The 23,226-nt window shown below is 41.1% G+C and overlaps 2 protein-coding genes and 1 non-coding gene across 5 annotated transcripts in view; 2 read left to right on the top strand and 1 right to left on the bottom strand.

Annotated features, from left to right (window-relative positions):
- Positions 1-23,226, bottom strand: part of LOC139101990 (tyrosine-protein phosphatase non-receptor type 13) — a 67,183-nt gene that overhangs the window by 30,020 nt on the left and 13,937 nt on the right. The window contains exons 1-3 of one of the 3 annotated variants that reach the window (XM_070655552.1): positions 20,292-23,009; positions 11,919-12,483; positions 7,626-7,771 (exon numbers count right to left, since the gene is read on the bottom strand). In XM_070655552.1, coding sequence (XP_070511653.1) covers positions 7,626-7,770 — 145 coding nt within the window. In that variant the 5' untranslated portion in view covers position 7,771; positions 11,919-12,483; positions 20,292-23,009. Of the gene's footprint in view, positions 1-7,625; positions 7,772-11,918; positions 23,010-23,226 lie in introns of those variants that run through there. The other 2 variants (XM_070655550.1, XM_070655553.1) reach the window with 2 other exon arrangements.
- The window catches only part of LOC139102038 (cuticular protein 19), a 171,177-nt gene continuing 151,294 nt past the window's right edge, over positions 3,344-23,226 (top strand). The window contains exon 1 of the mRNA XM_070655664.1: positions 3,344-3,612. The gene's annotated coding sequence lies outside the window, so the exon portion shown is untranslated. The remainder of the gene's footprint in view (positions 3,613-23,226) is intronic.
- Positions 7,388-7,459, top strand: Trnae-uuc (transfer RNA glutamic acid (anticodon UUC)). The gene has a single exon. It is a non-coding gene; the product is annotated as a tRNA-Glu (tRNA).

Below are 23,226 nucleotides of genomic sequence, written 5' to 3'. Positions count from 1 at the left end.
CGAGTTGAACGAACGAAAGTCAACAACTTCGAATTTGCAGTCAGGTTGTTACGCTAATTAGTCATTTATAATTAAACAGTTGAAATTATTCACCGCGTATAACTTAACAAGAGATGAAGAGTGAGAATCACGATAACTCCGACATATGAAGTTTCTCTCCGTTTCATCTCATTTATCCTTGTTTCTCATTATCTATCCACAAAGAGACGGCCCCTTTAACTCTCGACACTTACACCCGCCCGCCCGCCCACCCGCGTAGAACCACTTAAATGCTCTTTTGCAAATTAAAAGCCGGGCAGTAATTCCAAGAGAAATATTATGATTGTTTAGAGAAATAATACTTGCGGGTAAATTGCTGCTTTATGCTCATTAAACAATGGGCATCGCGTTTAATATAGAAAATATTCTTCAATGAATTGTATAAGTCTCTATTCTGGAAACTCCACCTGGCACGTGCCTAGCAATTGTAACTCGAGACGATCGTTTCCAGCCATTTATTCGCCAACATTTATATCGTTAATCTCTCAAGCGAATCGGGCCACGGCTGATTTTATTTGATAATAACGTTGGCTTGTTGCAAAAAGTTTGATAGACTGCGAGGCGTTTTTCTTATAATAATAAACCTTATTATTTCTTTATAGGAAATATTTTTTGTAAAAGATTTCTTTGTCCGCGAAACAGACGGCCTGCGCGAACGCGAATTTATCGGTTGTTCGTGCTCGAACACGATTACCATCTCGAAATCTGGAATGCTCTCGGTCTCTCGCAGGCCCTTGAGATTGCGTGAATCGTACGCCCCGCGGATCCGTTTTTCGCAGCTACGTTCCCGGCCGCGGGGGTCCATCGCAGCATCACCAGCTTCTGTCGCAACAGTTGCCGCTCCCTCTCCGCGCATATCTTTTCTCGTCGCGGCACCTTGATCTCTCTCGTCTTATCGCATGTTTCCGTGCCTCCAAACTGCACGTCGAGACGCTTCCTGGCACCTTTTCCGCTCGAGTTGCTCCGTTTCCGGCCTTCCGTCGTCCTCAGGGTCCTCGTCGATCCCCGCAAGCTTTACCTCATCTTGCAACTCAACTCTTTTCCACACCACCACCAAGTGTCAAATAACAATATATTTATATACGCGTTACACCGGATTCCTCTGTCAAATCACGTAAAATTCTTGCCTACGCTTGCAAATAAAAATAATCATCATACATTATTATTACTTTTATTATTCTCCAGTCTGTTTGCTTGTAATCAGTTCATGTTACATGTCGGCGAAACTCTCTTAATAACGTCGTTAACATATTCCGCCGTGAATCCCTCCGCTGCAACGTACAATTTGGGATAATGACTTTATGAGCAGAGATGGTACATTATATCACGATAACAGCATCATCGGTTCGCGCTCGCTACGTTCATAACTCGATCATCCGCGCGAGTGCGAGATTCCGTGATTCCCTCCACCAAACTCATCTTGAACGCGTGGGAAATGCCTGTTCCGTCTTCCCACATTCTCTCCGCCACCCTTCGACGGTTAGCGACTTCCATCTCGATCATTAATTACGTTTCGCCGCCGCTGCAGCCGAAGCTGGGACTACGACGGTACACTTCGAACGTCTTTCGCGTTAACGATCTTTCTAACTTCTCTTTCATAGTCCGCTGTATACAGCGAATATCCGCGCCGGCAGATAATATTCCACACTTTGATGGGTCGTTTAAAATAGCTCTCAGTTATATCAAAGACATAAGAAAATTTATTAAATGCATTCGACAAGACCGGTGCCGCTTGAAGCAGCATCTAAATAAACCACATAATTTTTTAATGCTACTTTACTAACTACTTTACTAAGTGTGCGTAATAAAAATATTTTATATTAATTTATAATTCTTTTATGATTTCAGATTATTTTTTCGGGCTTTGTCGTACACGAGCTTTCTAACAACGACGATTTGGAAACTGGAAGGCGACGGGCTGAGCTTGGAATAACGAAGAAAGAAACATGCACGAGCAATGAGCTCGCTTGGAGTTTATTTTATTGTGGGTGTAGACGCATCGAACTCGACGAACGCGTCAAAACAAACATAAACAAGCTCGGCGTTGAGCTCGACGCTTCCGAGAACTCCGAGCGAGAAGGACAGCCGTTCAGTTGAAGATCGAACCTACAGGGGAGTGCAGTAAAGAGTGAGGCATGAGAGACGATGGTTAGTAATCGCCCCTTTAGTTTTTTCGCTCGTAGTCGAAAGGTTGACAGTCGCGGATCAGCGTCGCGGATCTTTTCCGAGAATTTACGCGGACTCGGTCTCCCATCTTTGCTAGACAAGGAGCGACCAATCGACGATCGAGTTGCATCGGCTGTCTCACTTCTTTTACGCGGTCGACTGTTTCTCTTCAAGTGCCGAAATCTGTAACGAGCAGTCTAGTTGCGGAGCCTCGGGCGTACGGTCGTGTCGGTAATCGCTCCGCAATTACGCGTATTTTCGACCGCGGATAGGACATTTTCCCGTATGACTACGCGTCGACGTCGCCGACTCAGAAACGAACGAACACTTTCCGTACATTTGTGTCGTTCAACTCGTCGCTTAGTGGTTCGTTTCGTGCCTCGAAAAAGTGTTCCGGAATAAGCAGGTTATGCAGCGGGCGAGCGCGCGCGGAGCGTCCGACGTGAATATCGTCACGTATTACTCGGGCATTTTCGACCGGAGCTCCCATCATGATTTTCTTCGGCGGATTCCGGCAACCGTCATTGTGCGAGAGAAGCGGGAAGAGATCCGCACCTCGCCAGTATTCTTCGTCGCGACCGAGGTTTTCGTTCCGTTTCGAATAAGTGACTTTTAAGGAACTCGAGTGAAATAAAGTGCGCGGGGAACATTTCGCGTCGCGGCCCGCCTCGTTCGTTGCTTGGCGCCGGTCCTCAGCATGTCGAGATCAAGGACGACCTAGGGGAAGCAAGCACATTTTTTGTACGCCCACTCGCCGCTCCGTTTCGTGCTTCGAGAATGTGTTCCGGAACAACAAAATTGCGTTGCGGGCGGAACGCACGAAGCGTCCGATTACGCAACGCGTCCGACGTTACCGACCCGCTTCACGCACCATCTCCTTCAGCGACGTTCCGCAGATTCCGGCGATCGCCATTGTTGGAGTGTGACATCCGCACTTCGCCCATCTTCTTCGTCGCGGCAGAGGTTCTCATCCCATTTCGACGAGCGATTTTTGAGGAGCTTGAAAAAGATAGTGCGCGAGGAACATTTTGTATCGCGGCTCGTCTCATTCGCCGCTTGACGAAAATTCTCAACGTCGTGCATTCCGCCGAAGAATCGAATGAAGAATCAAGAATAACCTCGTTTTACATCGCCAGTGTTTTGTGACGAGATCGAGGACGATTGAAGTAAAAACCGGGCGGAAGTAAGCAACGCTAGGAAAATCGGAAGTATAAAACAGACAATCGTTTGTGATAGTAACTCAAAAAAAAAAACTAAAAAGAGACAGAACAGTGTGATATGATGTCAAGTGATTGAAAGTGTTACAACACGTTAAGATGATCCAGAATACTGCAGCAAAAGACAGGAAGGAAGGAAGGAAGGATGGTTGGAAAATAACTTCCTCTAACCTAACCGAAAGCTGCAAATGTAAGTACAAATCACTCAATTGTAATTAACACAAATAAATTATAATAATGTCCCCAAATGTAATAAACGCGCGCGAATTAGGTTCTTTCCGGTCTTTGATAGAAAGTATTTTAATCTTTAAACAGTCTCACCGGGTTAAAAAAAATTTCAACGTAAACGGATTTGCAGCTGTTTGTATTCAATTCATTTATGAGGTACGGCATATGCTCGAAATAGCGGAACGGGAAGCTGGTAGCGGAAAAAATGGGAAATGTATGTAAATGTACATACATATTTTACAGTGATATGTCCCCCGGGCTCTCCGATTTTTCTCGAAGTCGACGGGTTTCCGAGGGTCGCTAAGAATTGCGAGGGTAAGCGACCCCGGTACGCTCTTCAAGCGAGATGTAGTGCTTAATGATCTACCATCTTTGTAGCGTCATTTGTCGCTCAACAGTAGGCACCCCTCGTAGCTAAATATTTACTCCTTAAATTTTCCACGTTACACCTTCCGTCGCCGGTAACGATGCTTTCAACCCTTTCTCGGCTCCTTTTCTCCAATGCTTCGCATTCAGAAGATAATTACATTGCCATATTATGGCTGGCAGCAGAATCGATTTGCGGTAACGACTTAGATGCCGACTAATATAATTCCGAGCCTTCCGGCAGCTCTGACACGAGCTCTGACACGAGCTTATTTCGAGGATGTGCGGTTGAATCATCCCGCGTGGTTGACTTTTGAGACGCACGCGGAAAATTATACGTATATTTTCACACGGTGCTAGGAAATGCAATAATATTATTACGGCTCCTCACTGTAAAGCATTCCGGTATTAATAAAATTTATAATAAATCGGTGATACGGATAACATCTCGATAAACGTTTGACAATAACACCGCCACTTTAAAATTAATAATTACAATTTTCAAAGGTAATTTTTTTTTTTTTGTCTCTTGACTTTAAATATTTTATTACGTTACGTCAAGTAAACTAGATGTCTAGAAATATTTTTTTTAAGAGCGTTGAGAAAGAGGGAAGCTGCGGTGTCGCGTTATGTTTAAAGTCAAAAGGGGGAAGGTTTTAATTTTCGTGGCAAACTTTGGGACGAATTCTTGGCATTCGGAGCTCTGTAGTGCCGGCGTTGCACAGCTTATTATACAACGCGCTCGTGAGTCATGCTATGCGGCATCGCAATCGCGTGCAGGGATATCTCATGGCAATCCCAGAGGGAGGATTCGGAGGGTCCGAATTGCCGACATTGTAAACACGCCTGTTAAGCCGCGCGTATGTGAGTCAAGAATGAGAGCCTAGCGCAACGTGTTGAGCGCGCGGCTTGACGCGTTTAATCTCGCGCGACGGCGCTAGGGAGGGATGCTGATGGATATTTCGATACCGAAGATATATCGTTACTTCGCTTTACTATCCATACCTCACCCGCCTCCATTAGTTAGGTCCGGTGTCCGGCACCATCGAGGAAAAAGCCCAAACTCGGGCTGATCTCTGTAATTTATTGTTTTGCAAATCTTTATGCCTCCAATCGGATAGATGCGGATTTAACGTAACGTTATAGCGTTTTTTTTTTTTTTTAATACTTTTGCGATCGAGGGAAAAAAATATTTGATTGTTTGACTCGGCGTAATTCTCGTCGAAAAACAATGTACGCCACTGAGAAAAATACTTGACGTTACGTAACTGTAATAAAATTAAATTTTATTTGTACTTGTAGCAAAATGTAACAACTAATTCGTTTGATACGCATTGAAATTAACAATCTCTTGTAATTAACAGCGAATGTTACAAAACAAACACGCATTGACCACATATTTATTAGCGTTACTAATATTTCGTAGCATTGCGCTGCAACTTAATGATTTGCGTTTATTTTATTGTTACGATTAAAATATTTTTCTGAGTGCGTGTCATTAGACTTTTTATTAAAACATTTTTATGCTGAGAAATGAGAGAGGATTAAAAGTTTCGCGATGTATACGCAGTTAATTGAATATGGTATCGCGAAGATAAATTTAAATCTATACGGAAAGTATCGTAAGGGTGATCTTAAAGGACGGTAATCGATTGCCGTAACAGTAGCTTTGCTCGATGATGCGATTAATTCTGCGACAACGTCGCCGATTACTCGATTAGCAATGTCTCTTTGACAACGACGCCGGTCTTTCGACACGGTTTGTAATTATTGAATATTTAACGTTCACGCCTGTTCGACGTTTGACTTTGCTCAGAGAGCGTCGTAATCATCGCGATACATGCGGTTTAACAGCCCCCCTGGCCTTTGTCCTTTGTCTAGATTTGATATTATCGACCTCTCTCCCTGGTACGCATCACGGTGTTCCCATTTCGGATTTTATTTGCAATTTCCCAACGCAACGCCACGTGTAAACGTCGGGACGAATCGCGGAACAGTTTTTTTTTTTTTTTTTTTACAAGCCTGCTTCTAATGATATAAAATATTATTTTATATCGCGGGGATTATTTGTTTCGCGCTACGACGCGCTGTCTTCGTTCCACTCGCAGCAATGTAATTTTCGTAGTACATCTCGAAAGTGTGTTAATCTCGCGCGAATGATAAATTCACTCATCGCCACGGGGAACGTAAATGAATCGACAGAGAGCAGCGATGTGGCATGACGGCATCTGGCGCCAGATGTATTGCGAATTTTTCCAGCGAGAAAAATAAATAAAAAAAAAAGCGCTGGCGTGAGATATTAATGAATTCAATTAACGAGCGCGCTGCGGTAGTTTACCCAATCGCGGCTATTATTATAATACAGGCCGGTTTTTTTTTTTCTTTTACTAAAAAATTGAGCATCGCTTGACAAAAGAGTTAGAAATGAATGAAACCGCAATGGAATTTACGCGTTTCGTGATTTATTCACGAAGCAAACGTACGGGCGACAGACTAAATGCAGCCGTGCGTTAACTACGAGCTCGATAAATTAAAAATTTGCGGATAATATGTTAATTGTGTGATAAAGTATATAAATACGCGGGATAAAATTTACAATAAATGCGCGTGATTAAATGCCGCGCACATTTTTTTTTTATTAAGAAAACTTAGGCGTTTACTTTATATAGTTTTTTTTTATTATTCTGACGAACGACGGTTGATCACGTAGTTATAATAATCAATAATAAGTAATAATCTAAAGAAGGGAAGAGGGAAGCTACTACTGCCTTATCCTAAGCCCTTGATTATTCGACGGGTTCATCAACCACGCAATTCGATTGACCATTTCGGCGATGAGGCGGGTGGATATGATTTTTATAGCGCATCCTGTTATACGGAAAACGTCCTTTTTTTTTGTTCTCAACGGTCGCCGGGGCGTGAAATAAGTCGGATATGAAAGAATATATCGTAAGAGAACTGCCTCATCAAATCGTGACAGGCTTGATACACTGTTTCGACCCTTGAAACGTTTTAACCGTCCTGCAGGGATGTAGGGGAGAATTGACGTAATCGTGCGTGTATTATCTATAATAACGCTGGCGACGGTTTGACGATAGCGTTCGCGAAAGCGTCAGTGTATTCAGCGGAAACGTTTTGGCGTGTAACATTTTCTTTTTCAAGAGATCACGGTTTATCTCTTTATGAAAGATTTTATCACGGGTGGGAAATAATATTTAGTTTTTAGAAATAGTAATTATGCACGCGAAGATTAATAAAGCGCAGTTTTTATGGTAGGTTTGTTTAAATTATAAAATTAAAATGTTTAAAGTAGCCATTCGAGCGAATCTTTGGAACTGTAGTACCGGATTAACACAAGATCGTTTGTATAATCCGGTATGGTCTAGTGGCTAGGATACCTGGCTTTCACCCAGGAGGCTCGGGTTCGATTCCCGGTACCGGAATTTTTTACTCTTTTTTTTTTTTTTATTAATTTAATTTAATTAGTAACTTTTTTCAAATTTATACCGCAGTCTATTTATTATTATTTTTTTTAAATAAATTATTTAAATTGTATAAAAGCATTTATCGAAGCAATTTGTAATTGCTTACGTAACTCTTTCAACTTACTTGAAAGAAAAAGGTCCTGGAGGGCCTGGGCCGCCTGACAGAGGAGAGCCCACGTTTCTGCAGCAGCGAGTCCTGTACCTCGTAGGGTAAGGACATCTCCTGCCACTACTGCGAGTCCCGGGCCTCCGATTACATCCGCCGGCATTCTGTAAATAATAAAGTAACATATCGGTCATTCGTTAAAAACTTTGAAATACTTTTTACGTGAATTTTTGAAATATACAGATAATGACAACGTAGAAAAAAAAAACGTTAACGATATATTTATAAAAAGAGTTTAAACTAGAAATGTTTTAATGTGACATGAATACATTAAGAGATAAAAATTACGAAATAGAGATTTTAAATGTCAGGACGGTGCTCGCGTTGCTCTGTACGATGAACATGCGCAGAATCAGGGAAACGACATGATAGCAACATGTTCTGTAGCGCGTATCGCGAATAAACAAATGCAAACAAGCCACAGCGTGCATATTGAAGGTATCGGAGCACGTTGCTTGTTCAGTTCTGTTATGTTAGCCTCTTTGTTCGACATGTCGCTGCGACTTGATGCAGCACCGAATGAAGAATTATTTTCTACGGGTTACTTAGGTTCTTTTTTTTTCAATAACGTCGTGCAGCGTGCAAGCATGAAGTAAAGCGTTTTATGACAAAAATTATTGCAAACATAATTTCAGAGCGCTTGACTTTATTAAATCGCATAATAAATATACAGTTTAATATCGTACGATTTTTTTTTTAACTTTCAAACATACAAAGTTACATAAATCTAAATTAAATTGATATATTTTACAAATATCTTGTGAGAAAATTTTTTTAAAAGTTTTTATAACGTCACAAAAAAATATAGGAATGATAATATTACGCAAGTTACATTTTTTTGGTTAAAAATTCTCAGCTTTCTAACACCTCGCAAAATTCTTTTTGAATATCGAGGATATTCGTAGGTTTATCGATTGAACGTGAACATTCCTCGGTATTTCTGTAAATTTATTTTTTAATCAAGCGACGCGGTTTGTCCCCGGTGTGCGCAGATAAATCTAGCAACTGCGGAAATCTCGTCGTCATATGCACATCTCGAGGAACAATCAACAGATATATCGTCAGGGAAAACAATAGACGTCAGTCCCGTTTTCAGCACTGTTCTCCGCGACTGCTCTTTCAAGCAGAGTAACGCGGACTATCGTTATCTGCTTTTCTCTGTTTCTATACGAAAGGTGTCCCGTACACGTGCGTAGGTCACGTCCGGATCGTATCAAAATTTAATCCATTACATATTTATCACGTCGCGCTAATTAACGTGAAAAGTGAATACGTTCGAACGCAATCGAGTCTGACGGAAAATAGCAAATGGTTTCGAATTTAGTGGTAAACTTTAAAATATTACATCTAAATTGCTGCATCACGAAATTTTTTTTTTTTTTCCGTTAAATTAGCGTAGAAAAAAAATTTTTTTATACGTACGCAAGTCTAATTTGTATCCCAACTTTCTCGGTAATAACAATTATCTTTAATTATTGCATACTTTCTCTAATAAAATAAACGTTCGCGCATTATATCGAGGAGTTCGATGAACGGTGAGCTCACGCATGAAAGTTTCAGATTATCGAGTTTCCCCGCGAAACTGTAGTTTAGATAGTTTACTCCCGATATACATATATGTTTTATCTCGCGGGTGTGTTTCGATTTACGCTTCCTCGTACTTCCGATCTAGTCAGTTTATGATTATCCTTTCTATTATGTAATCAGGACCGCGATTTTTCATGTGAAACTTTCCCGCGTGACGTGATACATGAAAAAGTTTTCGAAAATATTTTCGAAGCGACACGAAGTTTCTATCTTGTCTTTTGTTTCTTTTTTTTTCTTTTTTCTTTTTTTTTTTTTTTTTCTTTCTTCACGAATTGCAGTTTTATCAGGTACACTTACATCGAATTCTTCGACCGTTCCCTATTTGTTCGTTCGGGATAACTTTAATTGTTATTACCTGTATGGTACGACGGCTGTCAATTTACAACGTGTTCGACTTTACTCGGTTGGGCCGTTTCACATTGACGTACATTACGAAGTTATCGCCGGGCTGAATTTTCCCATTCGTTGCACGCACCCCAACATCATGCATACCATTAAACCACGCATGAATTTCATTCCGTCAACAAAGTTATAAATTGAACAATTTTCTGAGAGACGTAACTTTTCCAGGAGTAATTAGGGCGATGCAATTGGATCGTTATTGTGATCGCGGTTATTCGCGATGTCAACAAACACCTTGATTAGTCTTTCACCCCCAACGGTCCATTTCGTGATTGATATCTGTCTCGCGTATTGACATTGGCTTACGCATCCCTATCGCGCATTATCTTCCCATCATTTTTAATCAATGAACTGTCGTAAAATATAGTGACTCGATGATGGATATGCCGTAGGTCCGCACACAACCACGCAGTTCAAAACGTTAGATTGCACAGCGATAGGATTTATTGCAAATATTGCCTCGCGCTTTCCCACTGCAATATCAATCATTTTCATCTTTACAATTATTCGTCGCTTTTAAATTGACGTTGCGTTATTGGCGATAATAATATCTACCCAGTTTTTTTTTTTTTTTAATTTTTAATTTTCGGAAAGCTAATTATTTTCAATTTTAAGCAACGAATAAATTCGTGCATCACTTGCAAACTATTCTAAACGAAGCTAAATTTAATTAATTAAAAGTTTATCTGATATAGAAAAAGAAAATTAAGTACGACACGTACATTTGTTATTCTTTCGTCAGTTGCAGTAATTTACTTTATATACTTAGAACTTTATGCTTCTTTTTTTTTTTTTTTTATTTTTGTCACGTCGTTTGTTCGCCGAAAAGTTAGAGCGTCATCCCAGTTGGGAAACTTTCGTTCTTCATTAATATCGTTGTTTGTGATTCTCTACAGTCTGCAGCGTCGTGTATATCAACCTTGATTTCTCCCGGCGGCGAGCGCAAAGAAACTTTGCGGAAATATTAATTTTCTGCGACAAATATTCCATTTCGCGTGGCCGGGCGCCGGTTTTCCGCGGGGTTTGGCCCGTCGGTAACAGGAAAACGTCGAGGGCAATTAACGGGCTAATTCGGATAACGGTGCCGAAGTCGCGTTGCTCGGCGCGCAAAGTCGATTATTAAAGGGATGTGTCAATATCGCCTCCAAATTAGACGATAATATTCCACGAGGTAAAACTTTGACCTTTTTGCGTATGCAAACCTCGTCACTTTTGTCAGTACGTATTTTCTAATTCGTTGCCCCCGTCTAAATTTAGGCATTGAAATGGTAATGCCGCGACTATCGATCCGTTTATTTTCGGACGCCTTATTATTAGCGTGATATTCGTTTCGCGGGATTGCATAATTTTAACGAGACGTATGATATTTCTATTAAGACGTACGTCATTTAAGCCAAATGCCATTTATTTTGAATCACATTCGATCGCTCCCGCGTTTTAGGTTATTCTTGGCCGTACAATGGGCATACGTGCAACCATTCATGCAACTCGGTCACCTTTTATGCAACGCCCGAAGCAGAACAGCGTTGAATTATGCAATATCCGAATTCGGTCGCGTAAGTTGAAAAGAGGCAGCCTTGAGTGTTTTTGACAGACCTGATCATGCGATAACTGCTTTCAGTGATCGGTACGTAATCAGACGCGCACCGGATATTTCATTTGCCATTACATTTCAACGGTTGGCTGGCCATTAATTTTCGTTGCTATCGCGCCTCGCTTCTAAACCACCAAAATCGTGCTTTTTTTTCTTTCCTTTTTTTTTTCCAATGTCACCGCGGAAACATTTGCGAAAGGCAGACAAATGCGCGTGTAATAACGTTAGCGCATTCGTTTACGAGCGATTACGAGAAAGGGGGGCTGGTATTTAATTAGCGGACAATCAGTTAGCGTCGAGCGGAAGGTAGCCATTCCGATTTCGCACGATTTAATCAGAACGCCGATCAAAATTGCGCGATGCACAATCATGCAGGAAGTTTGGATCGCTCGTAATCAAATCAGTGTTGCGTACGCGACCACGGTGTTTTCAAATCGAGAACGTCAATGGACAATTTGATCGCGAGCCAGCCCGAGAACATGACACCTATAACAGAGCGATTCCGTGTCCCGCGTGGTGAATCGATTTCTAAAAAAACCGTTGCGCGCTTTCATCGGCTATTCATGAATCCGCGGGGGTGGCGAAATCCCGATGTCTGGCGGAACATCTCCGCGCAATCTCATTCACCCTGGTCGATGTCTGCGATTCGCATTCACTCCCATACCCACCTTACACATTGTCGATCGGTGTGTCATAGCGCGGCGGCATTCGCGCCGTGATGATCTCGTACGGCGCGATGGTGTGTCCACGTGAACCACCGGGCATGTAGTACACGACGCAGGAGACCCCGATGAGGAACAGGAAAAACAGGAACACGAGGTCGAACATCAGCAGGGAATTTAAGGTTATCAGGTGCATTGTGCGCGTGCAGGCTTCCTTCACCATTACCCGCGTGCATCCACGGCAAGCCCAGCCAAGCTCCGTCCTCGTGTCCACCACCGTAGTCCCTTTTTATTTCATCGACGTGCCTCTACTTGCACGCGTAACGGGGGAAACTTTTCGTCGCGCAGCGCGCGTAACTGCGGTGTAAAAATGAATCCGCTCGGGGCCTCAGGCAGCTCGGACTGCGAGCGTAGCGATCGGCAAATTTTCGACGATCATTTCTGCAAAACCGTGTCACACTCACGTTTGCTACACGAACATTTCAGTAATTTTTGATATTTTCCGGAGTGTACCGCACTTGTATGTAGATGGGGTGGAAGAACAATTTATCTCGTGGTGGTATTCGCGCCGCTGAAATCGAGTGCGTTGTCGCGATGACGCTTTTGCATACTTGTAATGCACTGAGCGCAGCGGAGGGTAATTAGCGGTTAATTAAAAGTAACCCGAGACACAGCGTGGTAGCGAAAGTAGTAGGACAATTTTCACGTCTCTCTCTCTCTCTCTCTCTTTTTTTTAATTTTTTCTATTGTGGAGTTTAAAAACCTCTTTCTAAACTCGAATCGTGGCAGCTATGCGACCAATGGCGAGAGCGTGCCGACAGGACCGCGGTAATTGGATTTCTCACGAATTATTATCGAAAGTTATCGCAACCAACGGCACCAGAATCGTCGAGTTGCGCGTATTACTGCCGACAGGAATGTACGTGCCGATATCAGCAATTATTATCATTTGCATGAAATATTAGCCTATTATATCTGCGTTTATTTCTTTCGTTCGTTAAAAGAAAAACCAATTATATCGGACGTAATTGTGCCATAAAGCCTATGAACTAATATATGTATAATTTAATCTTTATACTATTTTAAATTTAATTTAAAATACAGAACCGATACCGATTGGCTGGAACGGTATATTTTCTCTCTTTATTTCTAATTATAAAACTACATTTTGCTAATTTAATCGTCATATTTGCAATTTATTGCGCAGAATTTCTTCTTCAATTTTTAACTTGTTTGTACTTTAATTATTTTCATGCAAACACGTTGCATAATCCCTTTTAAAAGGTTCCGGCATTATTAATATTGCAGGACCAAAGCTATTAATAATTTATCGCTTAGCTCCTTCCTTTAAGAATGCTTCGTATGTCGGTACTAATCAAATTAAGTAATTTAATGAGTTTAAATGTGAAATTTTAAGTTGCGTTTTCTTTGTAGATCAATATCGTCATGTACCTAAATTAAATATGCAAATTATACCGACTGCGTAATAATATTCATGATGCCATGTACTTAAGTGTGTGGTAATAATATTCTATCAATTGCAACGATAATATTTTCATAAAGGAGTTGCAATGAATCCGTTTATTCGATTTAGCATAATCTCGATATAACGTTATACATATTATTAAACGTGCGATATTCAATAACGTTGAACTTTCGTTTTGGTGTTTTACGTGACTCGAAACTTGCTTTTGATATGTCGATTCATTGACTGGAAACATTCATATTTACGGAATGGTATAGTTACTATTTAAATTTCGCTGAGCATACGCTACCATTTACGCGAAATGAAAGGGGTTGTAATTAATTAATTAAAACAAGTAATTGGATTCTCATGTAAAAGGCAAATGGAAAAAATGAATTAAAAATTTTATTACAACATATTGCAAATAAACCATTTCGCGAAGTAGTTTATTTGCGATACGTTTGTACGTCGCGTCCAAGTCGCATGAAAATACAACCATTTTTTCTGCCATGATCCTGTAGCGTATAATACTTTTTTTTTTTACATAAAACTTCTAGATGAATTCTCGCAGAATCAAGTTTCGCAACACACTTCGTAAGGGGATTCCTTATAAATTAAATCCCCGAAAATTACATTATTGCCAGGGGTCACGATAAAAAATAAATCCTATCTAAAAAAAATTTATTACGCAGGACGGAAAGGTTTTTCATAGATTACTGAGTTTTGTGATATAGGAGCTTGAGAAGAACCGATTGCACTGATAAAATATTTTTTAAAAACGATAAAAGCAAAGGAAAAGATTACTGCTACGCGACGAAAAGCGGACGAGATTTCTATCAGAGAAAAAAAAAAATAACGTTCAGAACCGACAATTCATTATTGCGGGATTAATTGTCTGGCCAATCGTGGCGTAAAAAAAAAAAAACGGCAGAGGATAAACTTTGTCGCGAGTTGATCGTGATGCAGCATAAAGAAAAATATTCTCCCGCGAAATGAGATTTGTTGTCGATTCAACGTTCGAATAAAAAATAAAATGTATTTTATCAGTTTTGAACGTGTGTGTATTAGATAGAAAAATGACATACTCCGATGAACGAGATAAAAGATCGAATCGCAGTCAATTTACGTGCTGTACAACCATTCTATATTAAAAAAAAAAAGAAAAAAAAAATCTAATTTATTTGTTCCAAACAAATAAGATTTTATAATTCAATTTATATTAAAAAAAAAAAAAGTAGTACGGTTATCACTTCTTTCGAATTTATTCAAATAAATTTTAATGCAAATAATTATGCGAAGTAAAAATTTAAAAGAAATAAAAAATAGAATCCTTTCTCTATATTTCTCTCGCATATTAAATTCTCTCGCGAATATCAGGTGGTACATGTCTGTATCATCGGACACTCACACATCGCACTAACTGCTCCCACGTATTTCATGTTCGCGCACATTGTCGAAGCCACTAATAATTCCCCGTCTTCTATCCTGAATCGTTAATGCGGCTCGTATTTCTATGCGAATTGCAATATTCCGTGAGAAATAATGTACTGGAAATTTGATAAGGAATTTCGTAGTTTCTCTCTGGGTTGGCAACTTGCGAGTCGCCGGGGTCGGTCTACTTTGTAAAAGCGCGCGTATCTTTCGTCCCGGCGAAATTAAAAGTGCATCGCAAACCGTCGTTGGAAATTACGACGTCGCGGTTCGTTTAACACGTTCGCGACTCAGCCACTTTTTTTTTCTGCAACCGTGATTGCCTAAGATGCACCAACGTATCCCATGCATACATTTAATCGCGACGGGGAGAGACCATCTCGTGCGCAAAAACTTTCCTCTTATGCTCCTTTAACGTCTGTCAACCTGTCCATTCCGAGAATACCGTCGGGCATAATCCTTTTCAGCGAGAAGTTGCAACTAAAACTTTCGTCTTCGCTGCATTCGAAAACTATCTCACTGTATACATTCTAAATTTTTATAAAACTTTTGTGTACTTCGCCGAAAAAGTTTTTTCGCGTATTCAAAACGTGCTGAGTTTTCGGGAGGGAAAAAAAAGAAAAAAAAAGTAAAGACTTGATTTATGAACTACGAATTTACCACATTAGCTGCGAGTTATATTATTGTAATTTTTCTTTCTGTAATTGTATTTCATTTTACGTAACCGTAACGACTTTAATTAATTAATTATATTTCGCGGATTTATTCTGGCCGAAATATTTTCGAGATAAAAACAACAATTTTATCGTTACACGCAAGAAAAATTGGCCGCGGAAAACGTTGCTTTTATCGTTGACGCGTGCTTGCCGAGGGTGGAATCGCTGAGGCGTGAGAACCAAAAAGCACAAGAGGAAAGAAAAACACGGCCGTAGAAAAGCCGTTTAATAAAATCCGGGCTAGACCGTCGTAAAAATCGAACGATCCATTAAATGGCAAAATCAATGTCGATCGCGTGCCGTTACGTGCACGAAACGCGTAACCTCGCGCCCACGGGTGCATGTCAAATGAGATCGCCAAATTGATGTTCCCACAATCAATTGGTACCCCGATATCGCGGATTGCGCCACTGTGACGCAATAATTACACGAAGTGTGGAGATAAATGCAATATGCTTAATGGATATGATTGCCGCGTCGTTACAGCGACAAAATGTCGGGCAATCAACGGGGGCGAGGAGGGTAGAGTTAGCGTTTACACGTCTGATACCGTGCCTTTCCGATTCATGGCCCATTAAATTCCCCGCGAACACTTTATATCAATTTTGCTGGCAAAGAAAAGGCAAGATATATCCCGGGTGCTGTAATTATAGATACAACTCGATAAGGCGGACTTGTATTTTTCTTACGCACGTTTTAATGAAATCTCGTTCACCGTAGTTCGGTCTATCTCGAGTGTTACGTGCTACTATCTAATATCGAATTTTCATAAAAATTCACGAGGATTCTATTTTTCCTTTCGCCTCCATTCGCGGTTTCTATTCTAAGACTTCCTCGAATTTTCACTTTTCGATGTTGAACGCGAATCTTATTGTGTTCCCGCGCGTGCACGTGTGAGGCGCATATCCCCGAACCTACGTACGTACGGCGCACACGTACGCCACGGATTCGTTGAATTGGATCGAGAAAAGAGGCTATGGCAAAGATACGAGTGCAGTGGTACATCGTGCTGACAGGTATAGCCGTCGCCGTGCGTCGGTGAAGTTGCTTTATACCGGTAATACGTCGTTTATCTCGCGGTCTATATCTGTCGCAACTACTCGGCAGCGGCGTAAACCATTCTAAACTCCCTTCCTCCTTCGTCTCATCTGTTCGATACCCAACGAATTTCTTCGGGGAAGTAGAAAGAAGCGGTATGAAAAAGAGAAAGAGAGAGAGGCCGCTAAGGGAACCCTTTCATCAGGTATCATCGGTCGCCGCTGTTCGTTCTATTTTCGCTCGCTTTAAAGCCACGTTTTGCCACAAAACCCAATACCGTACATTACAACGTTTTCTATCTATCCCCTTCACACGTCATTTGCCGCGCAATCTATGTCGTACTCGATCTTGAAATTAGCATAAATCCCGTCGGGATTCTATCGGTTCGAAATAGTTTGATCGCGAAGGAGGGGAAAGACGTATCGGAAACGCAGTGTCGAATTTGCGAGAGAGCTCTCAGTACCGTCGAAGAGATGCATTTAGAGTCACGTTATTATTACCGAGCAAAATTAATCCAGTCTTCTCGGTACATTAAGCAAATTTTAATGGAAATAAAATCGTATTTCCGGTACAGCTTTAAACGAACGCCATTACGGGAGGGAGGCTGCATTTATATTTACACGAGTGACTTTGTCTTTTTATTAATCGCGTCTGCACCCGTGCATACTTGATTCTCGTATAAACGTCTGAAAATCAGCGCTAAAAACGATAAGAGCATTATTATTTCCGCACTCGATCAAGCATAATTGTCCACCGACTTTCTACGCGTCATCGCGACGAATTAATCATCCAATGAATACGTTCAGTTCAGTAGACTTGACGTCTTAATGCGTCCTATCACAACAATATATCGCAAAAAAATTCAAATCATAATAAATCATCCGCCTGCCGCTAATTGTGCATTAACAAAAAAAAAATTTATCATCTGAAATAATACAAATTACAAGTTATATATCTTTGATGAGACTTTATACAGTGCGCAATCATTTTTCATATATAGAATATCTATTTCTTTCCCGATTGTAATATATTTTAAAGATTTTGAGAATAATAACGAATGTGAAGGCTACGTTAAATAAATTTGAAGATACTTCAAAGAGGCACGTTCGTTTCTTTAGAAATACTTTTAGGATTAAGCATTCTGTTCTGTTTTTCTGTAAATGAGAGAAAATTGATGGATTACCGCGCCGGGCAAAGACCATCATCTCCGAATATTATGACGCAATCCGTTCTGTCGCATAGCAGTGGCCCGTTTATCGAGATGCTGTGCAACGGAGCACGTGTCACGCCATGAAACATGCGCGTCACACGCTTTTCAGCTTTAAAATACGCAACAGCTGGCAGACGCATATGACATTTCCCGTTTTTCGCCTCTTGTTTGTTGTCGGAGCGCAATACCGGTATCATGAAGGATCTTCCTCGCGAAGATCTCTTCCGAACTTTTTGCCGAACAGTCGCGCTGAAGGACGAAAGTTGCCTTCCTAGGAACGAAGTTCAAATTACGAGCCGGGCCCGTCTGATCCACCCGGATCAAGCCCCGAAGAAAAGTTAAATCACTGATGGAATAATTTTATTATTACTTTTATTTTCTCACGGGCCCGTTGCATTATTGGCATAGAGAGACGAACTTATTATCCGTTCTCTTTCCGTTCGTCCCGTAACTGTCGTCCTTATTTAATAGTATCGTCGAACTCCGCTTTGAAGCGCGATTCAATTGCTACTCCTGTATTTTGTAAATTACGAGAGATATTCTATTGTTTAAGGGGATCGAAAAAATATAAGGCTCGCAAGAAGCATGGTTTGTTCTAATTACGATTAAAAAAACTTGTAAATCTATTATCTGCCAGTTTCGAGGATACTTTCCGTAGATTTTTTTTTTGTAGTTAATTTTGAAAATCCCAATCGTTGACAAATCTACGAATAATTAGAGTGAAATTAACATTCGGTACTATGCGCATCGGCTACGGACGTAAAAAATTTAAAATAAAATTTTGGTAAATATATTCTCGAAGTTATTATCACTATGAGTATTTCGAGTTTGTGATATTCATAACAGACGATAACAAGCGCGACGTGAAAAATTTTATGCCGGAGGTGAAAATAACTCGCCGGATCGATCTGTAACTTTCGCGTTTCCGTAGTCGATGATTTATGAATTTTTTTTTTTTTTCCTCCGGTTATTCAACGAGCGCACGGGGGCAACTGACACGAAGACGGGGGCGCGCCTTTTTCGGCGGGGCATTGGGCCGCGCGGAAATTATGTCACCCCGTAAATTTCCGGCGGTAGTCGACGCTACGGCGAGACCCGTTTGAATGGGACCGGTGGATGCTGGAAAACTTGCATAACTGGAAAATCACTTGGCCGCGGGCAGATATACCCCCGATGCGGGCAATCTTTCGTCCGTGATTGAACCATTCAACGTGAGAGAGAAAACTAAATTAAATTAAAAAACTTTATATCTCGACGTCTCATCGCGGATAAAAAAATAAAAATAAAAAAATAAAATAAAAAAAAACATGAAAAAGAAATAACGGATTCAAATAGCTTTTACTATTAATTACGTCTACATCGCGCACGCAATTATTTCTTTGTATGGATCTCGTTCAACCGTGCTTCGTTGCGAGTCCTTGAAACGCAAATCTAAATATCCCTCTCAATGCTGCGAATTATGCTTTAATCGTTTAATCATTTAATCGTCGATCGATCGATCTGCTCGTGTCATTTGTGTTTAGCTGCGCCTCCCTCTTTTCGCTGTATTGCCAACGCTGCAACCAATGGCTCACGGCTATTGTGTTTAGCAAGGCCGCCTCTTCGTCTCTTTCAAATATACGTTTAGCTGAACAAGAAGGTTTTCGAGCACTGCTTTCGACTTGCCGTGCCTCTCGAGAGGTCCTATCCAAATAGCACATGGATGTCTCTTGGATAGTTTAAGCACGTCCTATCCAGAGGACATCCTTGCTATATTCCTCAATTACAAAATTAAGATAAAAGTATTAAAATTAGATTCACCGCATTCGATAATTACGTTCGTAAAAAAGAGAGCTGCGATAACAACGACAAATTAGAAGAACCTTGCGAAGGCTCGTTTTTATTGAATTGTTAATAATTTTTATGCGGAGAGAGAGAGATATGTAAAGTGAAATAATTCGTACGTGAATTCCACACGGATCAAAGGAATCAATGATAATTCCATTGAAATGACGTAGGTTACTGTGCGGTAGAACGCGTGTAGATAAATGGAATCGATAATGAGACTAATTATTCTGCGCTTATTTCGGTGCTAAAGTACTATCTATAATCTATATTAATGCCTGTTATTTCGATGTTTTTTTTTTTTTTTTTCTTTTTTTTCCCCAATGGTATTCTTTCGCGGCTTTCTATTTTCTCGATATTCCCCGCAGTTTTACACTCGCATTCCGGGCACAAATACCACGATTATCGGGATCTACATTCTATAGCACGAACGTTGCGTAGGAGTGCCGTCAGTTGTGCGATATTACGGAAATATTTCGCGGATATCAGTACAGCACGTATATGTTCATCTGGCTTTTTACGACACCCACGCATCGTTTTGGGACTTTTCAGCCGACGTATAATTATGCGAAACTTTGACGCACTTGGGTTCTAAGAAGGTAATGACGCGCAATTTTTAATGAGCGTAATAATAAAATATACGTGATTTAAAAAACTCCGGGATGTATTAACATGCGTGGACAGGAGTTAGTTACCGTGATTGCCTTCATGTATTTAATGTCCTTCGAAAAACGTTGCCAAGTATTTCGCTTAACGAGGCTGCGGTAAAATTAAATTAAAATTTGTCTGCCGAACAATCTCGCTCGTGAATCCAAACCCTGATTGAAGATACGAAAATCGTGGACCACGTTCCACGTGGTATCGCCGCTTAATATCGAACTTCTAGGTAGAATTGCGATCGCTGCGCTCACGCATCGTAGTACCTCGACGCACTTGCCAGGGACAGCCCCTCGCATTTTCGATATTGTCACCGGATCACCACCGTTCGCACGTCAATGTTCGATTGATAACTTTTTCAAATGTAACTTGAGCGCGACGGGAAACGCGACGGGTCCGCAAAAATCGATTTATGTTTCGAGCGGAGTCGATCTCAGTTAATAACCGATCGCGATTTCGTTGGGTTTTTTTTTTTTTTTTTTTTCCTTTTTTACGAACGTGATTTCTTACGGAGGCTTGCTGGGGGTTGCTCGCGATGCGAACGCTGGATGAATACTGGTGGAGAGTACTGAGGCACGTCACATCGGCGGTCGGCCGCCGAGTTTCAACCCCCTTCTACGTGTGCTTCTCATCCCTCGTCCGACCCCTGCTACCATCCTCCGCTTTACTCCTTCATCAGCCGCGCATCCACCCACCCTACGCAACTGTTGCTCCCCCGTCCGTTTCTGGTCCATTCCTGAGCATTTTGCCAACCAGTCCGACGAGGAGAACGCGTGGTGACGTGAATCGAGTCGCGCCGGCGATCGATCGCGATCGCGTGCTCGCGCATTAAAATACCCGTTGCAAATGTATCGAGTTAAATGATTAATTTTCGTTTGTACCACCGGCTAGAATCGCCGTAAATTAAGTTAATATCGATATCGCTGCTTAAAAGAATCAATTAAACATGCCGACCTTTCGACTTTTTCAAGGCTTGGCCGTAGTGCCGCTGTGAATTCGATTAAATCGCCATTTTTAGAACAATACACGATCCGAGAGCGGTTATCAATTTAATTTATCAATTTTTGGCCGCGGGGGCTCGAGCTAAATTGCTGCCGATTAGATAGATTAAAAAATAAATGCAGTTTTATAACATTAAGTAAACTTTTTAAACCGCGATAAGTTAAACCGTAAAAGTTTTCGACACTTCAGTTTTTTTTTTACGGTGTATTATCGCCGGCAGATTGTTACTTTAGTAATTTGCGTTAAACCGATCTTAATTGCGCAAACTGGAATTTCGAATGTGACATAGAAGACTGTAATTAGTACGCAGCGCGATAGGTACGGGCGATTGTGCAAAAAAACCGGCGACTACAGATCACGAAAGATATGTTAATCAATTTTTTTTTTTTACGCGCGAGAGCTAAGTGCTGATGTTCTCGCGTCGAGATGACGGCTGCACCGGCTATAATGTGCACGTCGCACTTTGCCAACTCGGTTCAAACAATGCATAAAACATGTCGGCGTACGTAACTCGCCCTCGCTTCTAACTAATTAGCCTAGATTTATTAACGGCAGTTTTGTAACGGTCGTAGAATTCTTACGGCCAAGCCTTCCTCTGTAGAGGCCGCTTAATTAATTACGTTCTCGCAGCTCAGGGAGGGACGGAGGGGGGAAGAGATGGTAATAATGCGTTTCTAATTAGTCGCGTTTGCACGCGCCTGAAATATTTACGCATCGCCAACCGGTGCGAGATAAGTGGAGGAAGGACTGGACACAAAAGACACGGGGTTAAAGTAACTTTGGGTCTTTTTTTATTCTCTTCGACGAGGTGCGTGATTGCCGAAAATTTCCGACCGAGACCCTCGTGTGCCGATATAATTAATTTGTATTAATCGAATAAATTTTTCTTCGTGTGCGAAAGACCGGCGGTAGAAATCGCCCGCGAGGTCTCGCCAATAATGGCAATCTTGACGATTCCACCGGGCATTGATTGCACTCGTACGCGATCTACGAATAGAACGTGATCTCAAGACATACGAGGCGTGATGTTCGGCCGACAATTTCATGAATAATTGAACGTGTACTTTAAGCGAGCCGTGACGTATTGGCGGAGGTATCGGTTCGTCCCGCAAACAGAATATTTCAGCTAACCGTCTGGACTGGTTGATTGATTAACAGTTTGCGCTGAATTTTGTATCGCCGGCGGAGTCGTACACAATTTATTCGCAACAGACAGGATAATGTATATGTCAGGACTGAATAATATTTCGATCATTAAGCGTCAATTCGGTGGGTCGCAAACAATAGCTGTTTTAAACAAAAATATATGAATAAAAAAGGTCCAGCCAGTTAGACCGGACCTTTGCTAGCTTCGCAGCTCGAATGCATAATTTACGTACATACTTTTTTTTCTCGTCAGGCTGTGAATACCTGAATGGAAATTTTAGCCTTACCGTTATCTAACGATTAACTAGCCAATCCGTGGTTTATCTCGTGACCGTCTAACAAAACTGTCCACCACTGAGCCAGAAATGTAACCTTCGTAACGTTTCAAGTATTAGACAATTATTACCGGCTAATAACGAGCTAGAAAAGCTGGAAATCTAAACGTTTTTCGCCGCGTACTAGTATACTGCACGTGCTATCCTATGCGGGCGGCAAGAACCGGTTTGCCCGGCGAATTCGGCAGTCGAGCGAGAGTTGCGTAAGATCAACACACAACAGTAAACAAGTACGCAGCGAAAAGCGTTTAGATATCTATGTATTTAGATACATGGTCCGCGCTAGACAGTGACCAGACGACCGATACTAAACAGATTTTTATTTAGAAAAGTTAATTTTATATTTTTGTCACGTTATATTATTCGCGATAATAGCTGAGATGTGAATTGAAAGAAAAAGTTTTTTTTAAAAAGGATGTATTTTTCGATTATTTTAATTAGGTATTACTGTCTGTTTTATCTCGATAATTTCCGATCTTAATCTGATATT

The sequence above is a fragment of the Cardiocondyla obscurior genome, linkage group LG04 (genome assembly GCF_019399895.1).
Source record: "Cardiocondyla obscurior isolate alpha-2009 linkage group LG04, Cobs3.1, whole genome shotgun sequence".
Lineage (NCBI taxonomy): Eukaryota > Metazoa > Arthropoda > Insecta > Hymenoptera > Formicidae > Cardiocondyla > Cardiocondyla obscurior.
This window is presented reverse-complemented; position numbering and strand designations above follow the sequence as displayed.